This window comes from Trematomus bernacchii, unplaced genomic scaffold (assembly GCF_902827165.1).
Source record: "Trematomus bernacchii unplaced genomic scaffold, fTreBer1.1, whole genome shotgun sequence".
Lineage (NCBI taxonomy): Eukaryota > Metazoa > Chordata > Actinopteri > Perciformes > Nototheniidae > Trematomus > Trematomus bernacchii.
Genome location: NW_022987593.1, coordinates 259,349 through 273,104, shown reverse-complemented (window position 1 = coordinate 273,104; position 13,756 = coordinate 259,349). Strand labels below are relative to the sequence as shown.

The 13,756-nt window shown below is 41.5% G+C and overlaps 1 protein-coding gene across 1 annotated transcript in view; it reads left to right on the top strand.

Annotated features, from left to right (window-relative positions):
• The window catches only part of adgrl3.1 (adhesion G protein-coupled receptor L3.1), a 113,363-nt gene that overhangs the window by 90,330 nt on the left and 9,277 nt on the right, over positions 1–13,756 (top strand). Inside the window, exons 16-20 of the mRNA XM_034130465.1 lie at positions 456–665; positions 4,767–4,987; positions 8,852–8,918; positions 10,000–10,091; positions 12,836–13,004. Coding sequence (XP_033986356.1) covers positions 456–665; positions 4,767–4,987; positions 8,852–8,918; positions 10,000–10,091; positions 12,836–13,004 — 759 coding nt within the window. The remainder of the gene's footprint in view (positions 1–455; positions 666–4,766; positions 4,988–8,851; positions 8,919–9,999; positions 10,092–12,835; positions 13,005–13,756) is intronic.

Here is a 13,756-nt window from a genome sequence, read left to right as displayed (position 1 = left end):
TTCCTTCACCACAAATCGGCTCTTGTAACTCTGGATATTGTGTGACACCCAATCTCTCCCTCTGGGCCAGAGGATGTGTGTTACTTCTAAAGGGGTCATGGTCAGAGCTAGCTTGGCAACCCTTTGTGAACACAGTGTGAGGGTTTGAGCAGTAGATCCATCACAGCAGTGCTATGTTGAACATTGCTCTGGCTGCCAGGTCGCAGGACACTGATGGATAGAGCCAGCACACCTGTGCAACGCAGCGTAACGCTGTGGCCCTGAACGCTCAGCGACACACAGCCCCACTCACATCAGTCAGGGGAGGGGGGATGTGTGTATTTTATACAGTATGATTCATGTTACAGTATGACTCATGTATGTTATTTTGCAAACCAAAGCCAAAGCTATACACAACTAAATACAGTAGTTTTAAATGGCTATTAAATAATCCACTTTTCTTGCACTTCCCACAGAAAGCAGACAGCATGCACGACCTGCTCCTGGACGTCATCACCTGGGTGGGGATTCTGTTGTCGCTGGTTTGCCTGCTTATCTGCATCTTCACCTTTTGCTTCTTCCGTGGGCTGCAAAGTGACCGCAACACCATCCACAAGAACCTCTGCATCAGCCTCTTCATCGCTGAGTCACTCTTCCTGGTGGGGATCAACAGGGCTGATCAACCGGTAAGACTGCCAAGATTTTCTGTGTGTGTGTGTGTGTGTACAAAAAACAGCATGTGGGCATGCATATTCGTATGACTATAAGCTCATTAATAAATGAAATCGATAAATAAAAACAAATACATGGCACACAGGCTACATTTCAAAATGTTTAATTTATGCTGTGTTGGCACAGACTTGGCATAACTTTCTACTGACCGACACCACGGATCATACCGCATTGTTGGCAAAGTAAATTGTGAAATATTTAATAACTGGCTGTCAGTGGTTTACCACATTGCAGCAACATGAATAAGGAACAGCAGATTTGTTACATTCATCATTCCCGGAACTAATCCAAAGCAGAGATTTCTCTTATTGGCTGTTAAACATACCATAGATTTGTATTCAAACCAGCCTGGATTGTGGCACTTTTTTCTCTTAAAATGAGACGGGGGGGGGGATGGGGAATGAATTTACTGGCATTCTTTGTTCTGCACTTGCTAGGTTTTCATAACATCATTACTATACTGAGCATTAGAACCTTTCCAAGATTAATCGTTTTACAGTCTGCGGCTAATTCAGAAAGGATGGCCAACAAAGGGTTAGGGTTAGGAAGCAGACAAAAATCATCTTTAACTTCAGGCTAATAGCTCAGTTAGGTTGTTATGTTTCTTAAATGGCAAGTTGACTTTAATATAACAAAATGTAGGTACAGAAAGAGCTAATCTGTTGGTTCTTTTGTTCCCAGTTGTAACAGAGGTGATTTACAGTGCATAACACAGACTTTCTTATTGGCTATTAGGCCCATTTGTTTGCTGTGTTTTAGCTTTGTTGTGTTTGTTATGCTGTGCCTCAGTCCAAAGTTACTTTTGTTAGTCATTTCCTCCCTTAGGCTACAAAAGCTGCAGTCTTTCTTGCTAAGGAATCCTGTTGGCTTGGTTTTTTTCTTTTTTCAAACTAATACTTTCACAAACAAAGGCCATGTAAGGCAGGATACTGAATGTGGGTTCAACCTGATTTGACCATTCATATATTTCTCACAAGATAGTGTGTGCAAACATCGCTATTAAACTGTTAGATCACCCTGGTTAAATCCAGGCCTGTGTGGGTAACAGAATGTTGGACATTTTATTGAAATATTTACTCCAGATATTGATCCTGAAATTGCTGGCAAAGTGGTGTCACTTATTTAAATTGTTGTAGTCTTCTTCTAAAAAGTTGATGCTATTGTATGGGGTCAATCATGTGTAAGTGCCTCTGAGATCGGTAAGAGCAGAATTAATGTTTGGGGAAAATATGCTGCCAATATGTAATAATAAAATAAATAAAGGCAGGTAGTACAGTTTAGTAATTCAACGGATAGTAGAAAAATACTTAAATATAATGTACAGTACCAGGTTGTAAATGGCTTATGAGCGTAGCCAGGCCAGGTCAGATAATATATGTTGACATTCAGACAAAGCTCTGGGTTTATTCTGGGTCACTGTGTCAGTCTTTACTGGCTCTGTGTCATTATGTGCATCAAAATGTCAAGTGAGTAATACAAGGATCCTTATTCTTCAGCTATGCATTCAGGTAAAGATTGTTTATGCAACACTTTTTCTATTTGTAATATTAATTTAAACCCAACTATTAATGTTGTAACCAGTCAACAAAATTACATTATCGATCTTAAATTAAATTGAAAATTGAAAAATTACTTTATTCCCCTTTATTCGATTTGAACTTTTATTTTTAGATTTAACATTATAAGCTGCTACAGGCCCTATTCAAAGGAGCAGCTTGACAGATTCAAGTGGACTCAATATGATTTGAACAGTGGTGCCATTCACTGCTACCATTGCTGCTTGTGTGAAAAAGGCTAAAATAACTGCACTATTATAACCTAATTGCTCACTTTCTACTTTTCGCTTCCACTGCCCAGACCTTACCAGATTGGGACTTTTTGTTACGGTTAATGATGCATGGCTGCTGCTGCTCATGTGGAACTGCACTCAGATTTTTCAACCCACAACTGCAGAAGAGGAGGAACAATAACAAAATCTAAAGCTATGTGGAAAAAGAACCAACTGGAATAAAGCGCCATCGCTAATGATTCAGTTTTGGCTCGACTATCAGGGTCCACATGGTCTGCATTCTAGTCACAGCCCTTGTTGTATAATCCATATGGTTCGCATTCAATACGCCAATCATGGATGGATTAGGACCTTAAACCTCACTTGGATGCAAATACTTACACAAAAATCGTACGAGTCAGATTCTCCTCTAATTCCTCTGGGCAAGGTCACCCAAATATAATCAACATTTACTGCAGGCAACCTTGATGTGTGCTGTCATTGTCTAACCGTGCAATGTAATGACATAATGCAGTTTTGGACATTTTACGCATATTTGTGCTAGGGAGCCTGTATTAACTTTGGGAGCTGTTTTGAATCTTGAGATTTTTTCTGTGAGGGAGAAAGCGCTCAGGGCTGTATCTTTTATCCCCTTCATAGTATTCCAGAAGGCTAGAGCAGCCTGAGGCCTTTGTATCCTGCTGAGCGTTCAATAATAAAACATAATTTACTTGCCTTGACATTGAGGTGTTTGTATTCCTCCTTGTCAGTGTATGTTTGTGTCGGAGCAGGAATCATGTTGCTTTGTATGTACGTGTGCCGACGTATTTGTGTGTGCCGTTAATTACTGGTGACTATTTGTGACCTCCATTAACATCTTCAGCGTCACTTAGCTCGCAGCCGGTTAAGCCAGTAATTCCAGCAGGAAAAAACGAAATGACTTTGCATAAGCAGCCAATTTTTATAACCTGTGTGTGTGTGCTTGCATGTGTGTATCTTTGTGTGAGTAAGCTACACTGTGCAATCATTAGAAATGGAAATGAGTGACTCCCTCGCCCCCTAAACTCATTGTCTCTCAGACATTAGGTAATTGTCTCTCGCTGCAAACCCCTCCATTATAAAAGTCTGTCTGTTAGCTTTCCCATTCAATGATTTAGGAGGAACTCTTTAGATTAGGACAATACAATGAACGTGACGTGCCGGATATAACCACTAAACTTCTTTTCTTGCGCACCCCTCTTTTCTTCCCATCGTCTTGCCTCAATTGTTAATGTGGTTTTAGGTTTGATACCCCTCTTTCATTTCCCTACTGATTCTCTTTTTAATTCAGGAGACTGTGTTTTCTAAGTATTTTATCATCTGCCTCCCTCTCTCTTTTACATTCCTTTCATCCATAACCTTTCACTGGCCACAAAAATGCGATTCAAATGTGCTTAACTTGCATTGTGAGCGTTAAGCCACTGATTGGTACAGGTCGAAGCAAATGTTATTATTTCTATTTGATATTTGATTAAGAACCTGTACAGTGTTTTGATTTTGTAGGTCATCTTAACAAATTCAGTTCAGCTTAGCACAAAGATGCAATTCAGCTCTAATAGTGGCATAAAATCACAACAATCTAAAATGACGTTACTGCTGGCTTTTTCCAAAAATGTGTGATATTGAATGTGTGCTTCGTCTCTTTCATACCAAAGGGCTGAGTCTCATAGTTCGACTCGTTTTGTTATTCGTTGGCATTGAACATAATCATAATGTATTTTCAACAATGTTGCCAAGTTGTTCGCCCCTCTCACCATTTCACCCCCCCTCCCTTCTCTCTCAGCCTCTTTTGAAAGTGTTTTGCTATTTCTGTATGAAATGTGGACAATCAGCGGAGGCTGCCGCACCAACTTGTCACTTCTATTCTCTCATTTATCTTCTTAGATATCTTGCAGATGTAGAGTAAAATGTGAAGGAGGCTCAGCTAATATTGCTGTCTTGAAGTGATTTTCCGTCAGTCTGTTGCCTGTAATTGCTCTTATAGTTCACTATGATTGTGAGATCCATTTTCTATTTTACTTGCCCTCTGCCTCTCCTATCTATTCCAGCATTGGCAGCCCAATTGTTAATCCTGCACATTTTCTTCCTTATGTGAATATGATAAATGATGAAGTCTGACTCATACCCTAATTGCCTTCAGGGTTTGTGTTTCTTTCTAAACTCATCAGTGCAAATGTCCATAGTGCATTAGTGTTTGTAGGCTCACTGTATTTTTAAATCCTCTCCATCTTTTTCTTTCTCTCACCAGATTGCCTGTGCGGTCTTCGCAGCCTTGCTCCATTTCTTCTTTTTGGCAGCCTTCACCTGGATGTTCCTGGAAGGGGTGCAGCTCTACATCATGCTGGTAGAGGTGTTTGAGAGTGAACACTCCAGGACTAAATACTTCTACCTGGCAGGCTACGGAGTGCCTGCTGTCATAGTGGCCGTCTCCGCTGCAGTGGACTACAGGAGCTACGGCACCGATCGAGTGTAAGGATAGAGGGGCGGCGAAGAGAGCATGGTGTGAAGGAAAGATGGATGATTGGGCCAGGGAGGAAGGGAGGGAGGAAGGGAGGAAGGGAGGGAGGCTGGAGTGCCTGCTGTCATTTTGGCTGCGTCTGCCACAGTAGACTCTACAAGCTGTGGCGCTTCTGAAGAGTCAATACAGAGAGGTTGGGAGGGGAGAGAGGCAGAGAAGAAGGGAGAGGGGGGTGTTGAAGTATGGGGACAAGCAGGGGAAGATGCACCACAGAGTGCCTGCATGAGCACAGCAGTGACAATGTGTGAATATGGAAGGATTTACAAGCAGGATAGAAGGAGTGGCTGCACAGTGGAGCCGATTGAGGGAAAAAGGAGGGGTTTTTGTGTCAGAGTGTGAGAAGGGAGTGATGGAATAGCGTTTCAGTATGAAGGGACGTGTAGCAGAGTCCTGCACGGGTCTGATTTTCAAGACCCGCTCCCACCCCGCACCCGCGACGTGCAATACCGAGCCCGCCCCGCCACCCGCACATATTGCCAATTAGTTCTGCAAACCGACCCGACCCGTCGGCACAAGATCCGCAAACCGACCCGAACCCGCATATCCTATGAGCAGTGAAAACGTGCAATTATTAACACACGCAGTTGCATATTTGTCTCAAAAAGCGTGGGATGTTGGTTATTTTCTCCATCTAGGATGACACCAAAAGCCTCCCAGACGTTGGATTTCGCTCTTGAGGAAGTGTTATTGAAAATGCTGTATTCTCCGCTAGAGAGCTTCACCTCAGCCATTTCTAATGTGGTGTGCTCAGCAGCAGATTGATGCGCTGCAGAGGTTAGGATTATGCGCGGTCCCGCGGGGGAGAGGTCTGAGGATTTAAACATTAAACTAAATTATTATTATTTTTATATATTTATTATGCAACACCCGCGACCCGACCCGCATCATCTTTGTTTTACCCAGAACCGAACCCGGAAAAAAACGTTTGAAAAAATACCACCCGCGAATCACTTTTTTTGCGGGTCACCCGATGCAGGACTCTGCCGTGTAGGCCAAAATTCAAACTAACCACGCACACACACTACTGAAAACATCTGGCCTTGCACACACACTACTGAAATACTCTCACATTCACTAGTGAACACCTCACACACACACAACTGAAAATTAAACATCACGCACATACTACTCAAAATTAACCTCACACACACACAACTGAAAATGAACCACACACACACACACTATTGAAATATTCTCACATTCACTAGAGAACACCTCACACACACACAACTGAAAATTAACCTCACACACACACTATTGAAATACTCTCACATTCACTAGTGAACACCTCGCATATACAACTGAAGTGTGTGTGTGTGTGTAAGGTTTTCAGTAGTGAATGTGAGAGTATTTCAATAGTGTGTGTGCGAGGTTAGTTTGAATTTTGGCCTACACGGCCCCTCATATTTCAGAGTGTATACACGTCTATACTGCTTTGTACTTGTTTGTGCTTAGAAGAATAAGCTGGCTTCTCCCCTGAAGTAAGTGCAGAGTGGGGAGTGGGACAAGGACATACATTAAGAGCACATGGCAACGTATTGATGCATGCTTGACTTGTCCAACCTGAGACACATGGTGAATCAGTAAGCATCTCATTCATATTAAAAACATGCATAATAGGCCCCCTACAAATACAGAAAAGGGAAAATAATATGACTTGAACTGTCCTCTCCATTCATGCATGGACTCACAAAGTAGGCCAACCTTTTATTCATACATATGCATAGTATGTGCATATAATGTATATGGTGCTTTATACATGTCACTGACCTGTCCTCTTTTTTTGTTACTATATAAAATCATAAGGACTAAAGAGAGTATTAACAATGTGGATGTTGCATTTAAAAACTTCTCCTCCCTCAATCGCTTATAAATGAGTCGCTCCATATAGAAAATGGCAGGACACTATAGAACTGGTAAATGATTCACATGCTTAGATGCTCACATTCTTTGCTGCTCTTGGGGCCTTTGTAGTTAAGACCTCACATCTGTCTTCACATCAAATCGAGGAGGTTAGAGGACCGGGAAAAGGGTTGAAGTTAACGTTGTTTAACCGTCAAGCCACTCCAATCTGTATGGCACTTAAATCAATATTTCATTGTGGGGTGATCATTAAAACATGAGAGTCTGAATGCCAAGCTCGGGATGAATAATCAGCCTCATGCCATTAGCTAACAGATAAGACATTTGCCTTGAGGAGATAGCTATGTTTTGACACAAACATACAGAATAATATCAAAGGTTTCATACAAATTTGAGATATATCTTCCTTACATAGAGAAAGTTTAAAACATTTATGTCACAAGAAAATATTTTCTTGTGGTTGAAAAGACAATTTCACTTCAGCAATCACTCTTGGTTTTGTTGGCCTTGTGCCTTGCAGATTTAAAAGGCAATTGACACCGTTGTTTTAATGACAAAGAACATTAAATCAAGATAAAATAACGTATATGACTCATTCATCAGTCCAGCCTTGAAAATGGCACTGCTTATCATGTTTGACACGACCCTCTGAGACAAAACCTCCGGAAATATCATCTGCCATCCCTGCTGTGTCACCTTGTCACATAACGCAGCTTATTCTCCACATTAGCCAGTGGCACTGAGTCTCATTCACCTCCAATAATGAAGGTGGCAATGACTTAGCAAAGGAGCCCTAATGGAGGATACAGTGACACAGTCAGGGACCCATAATGGAGGGCTCTCTAATGTGGTGGAAATTGAAAGATTAATAATTCAAAAGCAGCTGGTCATGAATCAGTCGGCCATTTTGCTCCAGCGGTTTTTCTCTGTACCCTTCTCTGCAACCCGTTGGGTCTGACCTCAGTGGAGGGCACTCTGGGACATATTCCCCCCCGCCCCTGTTAGCTGCAATTGACGAGTGAAGATGTTTGGGGTAGTATAATTTAGCATAGAGCAGTCTATATTTTACTACCAATGCTAACCTTGGTGTCAGAAATTGATGTGTGTGTGTACATGTGTTCATGCATGTCTTGTGTCTGTGTGTATGTGTGTTCTCTCCTTTAACTTCACCGCAGCCATTCCCACACCCCATAAATAGCCTGATATGAGGGCTGCATCCATAACTCAGTATTCAAATGAACACAGTCATGTCATATTTTTTGCGACCACAGGATGTGGCCGTGTCATATATCTGTGCCCTAAGGGGGAAGTGAAGGTGAATTAATCACAGGTGCTCATACCTCGCTGTCTCCCCCTCTGTGTGTGATGTATGTTGGAAGTATGTTTATAGCGTGTATCCTTCATCCTGACACACTTTTCTCACTGTTCTTCATCTTTTTCACTTTTGTATCGCCCTCCAATTCCTTTATTTCTCTCATCATGGTGCATTTGATATACTGTATGTCATGTAATTTACTATTTTCTTCCATCTTTGGGTGTGTGTGTGTGGTGTGTGTGTGTGTGTGTGTGTGTGTGTGTGTGTGTGTGTGTGTGTGTGTGTGTGTGTGTGTGTGTGTGTGTGTGTGTGTGTGTGTGTGTGTGTGTGTGTGTGTGTGTGTGTGTGTGTGTGTGTGTGTGTGTGTGTGTGTGTGTGTGTGTGTGTGTGTGTGTGTGTTTGTAACTATGATGTATGTCCTGTTCTCTGATGGTAAATCCTTGCTAGCCTCCATCCATCTTGAGACTGGAGCATGTTTTTAATCCCAATGCATCTCTCTTCTCCTGTTCTTCTTCCCTCTGTTTCTCATGCATGATGTCTCTCTCTCGCTGTGTCTCCCTCTTTGTATCTCTCTATCTCTTTCTATCCCTTGTTCGTCTTTCTCACTCTCTGTCTCTGTCTATCTCCGTCTCTTTAGGTGCTGGCTACGATTGGACACATACTTTATCTGGAGCTTTATAGGCCCTGCTACGCTCATCATTATGGTGAGATGAACATACATGCATGCTTACACACACTTGTCATGGCACTACATGTACTGTACATGAGTGCCAAATGTTAGTGCAGAAACGACGGGTTCAATTAAGGTTTACGTTAATCTTCCTTACACTTACAAGGTTTGCCAGAGCTCCTCTGCGGTGGAAGTAAAAGCGTAAGAAACTTTATGTCAATTTAATAATTTCCCACTCATGGATTAACTCTCAAGTGGGCACACATTCCAACAAGCTGGAAATCTTCAGAAGGACGTAGAGAACGAACTGCAGATTACGATAAGGACTCAACAAAGTTATGTTGCTCTTAAGCATTTATTTAATGATCCAAGCCCTGTACTTTCTCCTGGCCTAGCTACTTTATTACAATACAGCTCATTACACAGCAACAAGGAGAACTCAGTTGGACAACTTCCCTAGTCCTTTCACGGAGAAATGTCAATGAATGATGCTTTATCGGTCAGTTACTCCTGGGGAGAGGGAACAGTCCTTGAACCTTGAATGAGTAAACAGAGACAGAACTGGCCAGACACAAAGACAGAAAAAGAAATATCAGTGTTATGGAAAGAGAGAATGAAAGCAATGGGACATGTTCCCAATTAGGTGAATGTCAGCATGTACACTGATGCTCTGTTCTCATTTTAGAAATGTCAGGCAGGCTATCACTGAACTAACTGTAAGAGGGAGCTGTGCAGGTGGGACTGCTCTGTTATGACTCCAAGCCCATTGTAACATATAAACCCTTGGAGACTAGGTGCAACAGTCATTATTCAACCAGCCTATCTATGCATTAGCAGACCAATAGCATCTATGAGAATTGGATATCTATTGTAACAATGATCCTTGGTGGTTATAATGACTGGCTGTATATTCCCTGATGCTTAAACGGCTGTGTTTTCAGCACATAAAGAGCTGTTGATTATGTGCTGATACTGTGTCCCCAAGCCAATTACTGCTGGAAGAAAAAATGAAATAGTATACACTGTGTGTGAGTGAATTGTTGCGGTGACATTATGTCTTTAATTAGGCCTGTTGTTGCCGAATATTAACTTGTATGCATGTCTGTGTGTTTCAGCTGAATGTAATCTTCCTCGGCATCGCTCTTTACAAGATGTTCCATCATACGGCCATTCTCAAACCCGACTCTGGATGTCTGGACAACATCAAGTAAGTTCATGTATGCATACAGTCCTGCCATCACACCAGCAGGCCTGGGTTTAATGAGCGGATGTGATTATACATGCATTTGTGTGCGTATTTATTTAGTAAAAGGGATAACAAAGGGATTCAACATTTTGGGAAATCCAGTTATTTGATTTCTCTGCCAGAGTTTAATCAGACGATGGCTAGGACTTAACAACTGGTTAGCTTAGTTTAGCATAAAGACGTGAAACAGAGGAAAACAGTTAGCCAAACTCTGTCAGAAGATAATACAATTATCCTCCCAGCACCTCTTACGCTCTCTAATGAACACATATTATCTCGTTTGTTTTATCCAAACAAAAACAACAAGCAGAGGATTTACAGGGAATTATGAGCCGACTATTTCTTAGATGGGAGATAAATTGTCTTGCCCTCGACCTAATGTAAAAAAAGCAGATTATTGTTTTTACACTTCCTTTTATTTCAATGGATCAAACAAACAAGATATAATGTCTTAATAGTAAGCTTTAGATTTTGTTACAACTTCATATTCACCTAAGAGACTTGATCTATCTTCTCATGAAACACTCAGCAATGTAGCCACTAAGTATGTCCAAATGTCTACCAATGTCTTGTTTGTATAAAAAGCAACATGAAGCACTCTTTTGTCATACATTGTTTTAAGATGCTTCTCATTAAATAGATCATATTATTATTCCCAGTCATGTCATTACTCATTTCACCCTTAGAGGATGTTAAAATATGACTTCATTTCCACTGCACACTGAAGCTCTGTCTACAAAGCAAACTAATCAGGATTGTGTTATTCCTCATTCCAGTACAGCTCAAGACAAAAACCTCAATCTAATTCAAACAATGTTCCATGGCTCTGAGCTCAATGCCTTACTGAGGCACAGCTCAGAATGTATAATGTGAATCACAAAATGGCTTACTCATTTGATTTATCATTTAAATATGACTGTCAATGTATCTTTCATGCAGCAGTTTTTAAGTAGGACTTCAAGTGGGAAGCGTTTCAGAAATAAAGCGAAACCAGCTGATACTTGCTTCTGTGCCGTTCAGAGGAGCGTAATCAAAAAGCCTGATGAAACATGAAAATCAAAGAACCATTTAGAATATGATGCTTTTGGATCTTGTTTCCCTTTTTAATAACTTTCCACCGCCTTTTAGAGCACACTAAAAGCTGAATGGATTTTAATATATTTCACTTCATTGGTCATGTCCTTTTGTGGTTCATTTACTTGTTAATCATCATCATCATGCCCTTTGTGTCTCATTGTTTTTCTTTCTTTTGCTTTCTTTGTCTCTAACTCCAAGCCATCATGAGTTGTCTTTGTTTTGGATTGGCTCTGGTAAGGCCACTCTCCAATCAGGATGCCTCTCGTCTTCTGAGAGACATTTTGATTGGTTTGCTTGTCGTTTATTATTTGTCTGTAGAACCTGCCTTGTCTATCCATATCCCTAAATTAACCATTAACCTGCCTTGTAAAATGGATTACATGTTGATGTGTGATTTGTGAGCTCCTATGACCTATAGACCTGTGCTAATGTGCTATTGAAATATTATAATGGTGAGATGTGAACGAGGGGAAACAGAGCTGAGAGAGAAACCACGACTCTGGGGAGCCCTGGAGGAAGAGGTGGAATGAAGGGATGGAAAAGTGAGGGATGAGTGTACCCTTTATTGAAGGGGGTCGTCAGACGAGCTTTATTGGAGGTTCTGTCTCGCCTGAATGGTGCCACAGAGGGCAACATCGAATCAATCACCTTAGTCTCACTCACTTACTCTCCTCCTCTTTCTCTCTTCCTTCCTGCTAACTCTTCTAATATCTCAACCTTTTTTCTCTCTCTCTCTCTCTCTCTTTCTACCTTTCTTTGTCTCCGTCCCTCGCATTAGAGGTGATCACTGTCCAGTCAGCCAATCAGATTAACAGCCATCATCGCAGCTGTGGCAGACCAGAAAGTGTGACCTTTAGTGGGAAATGTCATTTATAATGGCTGTAATATCCCTCTACTTACTGCCCAGTGGAGCCACCCACAAGGCTCGCACGCTCAGATGAGGACGTACAGTGCATAGGCAAGCTTCAACACAACCGCATTCCTCTGAAATGTGGGCCTTATGATTCACTTCTGCTTACCCTTTATATAAAATGTAGGTTTATAGCCTTAAACTTTTATTAAAATTAATTCCATTAAATTCTTATAGTCACAATTGGACTTAAAGACTTCAGTAACCACTTCCGCTATTTAAAACGTATTTTACCCTCTGCCATGCACTTTAAGTGATGGAGTTTGGATGTAACTTGGACAAAGTCCTGTGTGCTTGACCTTCTCGGTACTTGTTGCTGACGTCAGCTAGCATACAATCTCCCTTCCTCTCATGAGACGTTATCGAAATGAGCAAATCCACTTTCTCTCTATTCTCCCACCCTTTTCGTTAGAGTGTAATTCTTTTTTGGCAAAACCTCCCACTGTTTTCTCCATCCCACTCCAACAGTGTTGGGACGCCGAACGAACCCTCTCTAACCCCTTTCTCCTGCCTCATGATCCCACGTGTATTAAACTTGGCTGAACAGCTTTTTACTGATCCAGGAAATAGACAAGCCTATTCTGTTATCCTTCTTATAATAAAACCTGTAATGTATACATTACATTTAACGGAATAAGTGGTCATGTCAAGAATGTATGACATTGAGTGACATTTTAACTTTTATAGCTAACTCTCAATTACTCCCCTTTGCTTCCAGGTCTTGGGTGATCGGGGCCATCGCCCTGCTTTGTCTGCTGGGCCTGACCTGGGCTTTCGGCCTGATGTACATCAATGAGAGCACCGTCATCATGGCCTACCTTTTCACCATCTTCAACTCTCTGCAGGGCATGTTCATCTTCATCTTTCACTGCATACTGCAGAAGAAGGTGAGCGAGACAAACTGAGACAAAGTTGTACAGAAATAGACAGACAGGCACATAGCATTGATCAACAGGGACACCACAAATATCCACAGAGCTTTGACAGGTTTGATTGGTCATTTAGTAACCCCTGCTGGCTTCTCAATTTTCTCACTTTTTCTCACCGACTACCTCCTTGTGGCAGGTAACAAACGGTGTAGTTTCTGTCTTACTCCAGCAAAAAACAACGTTTTTATCATCAGGCAGGGTCATCAAGCCTGCAGGGTTTCATACTTTGATAATATTTTGCTCACATTTGTTTTACATTAGGACACACATAGAGGTCTATTTTGATGTCTAAGTGGATGTGGTTACAGATACTCTCCAATGATTTCATGAAATGATTCCCCGGCCCCCCCTTTTCAATCCTTCTTTTATCTTCCAAAGATGACCTTCTTTATAGAGTGTATGTTTTGGGTTTGTTTTGCCCAGAGGGTTAAAGGCACATTGATATCAAGTTTTAAAATGTCTTCTTTAAATGTGGCTTCCAGGTACAGTAAAGCCTATACAACCTGGGATATTTTTACAGAGTCTCTCACACACTGGGAGCCCAACAGAGGAGTAGGATATGGAGAGAAAAATCATCAAATGCTTAATACTCTTGTCTGGCTGCAGTCCCGCAGAGTTTTTAGTTTTAAGTTTACAACCAGTAAACAAGTGGTGTGTGTGTGTGTGTGTGTGTGTGTGTGTGTGTGTGTGTGTGTGTGTGTGTGTGTGTG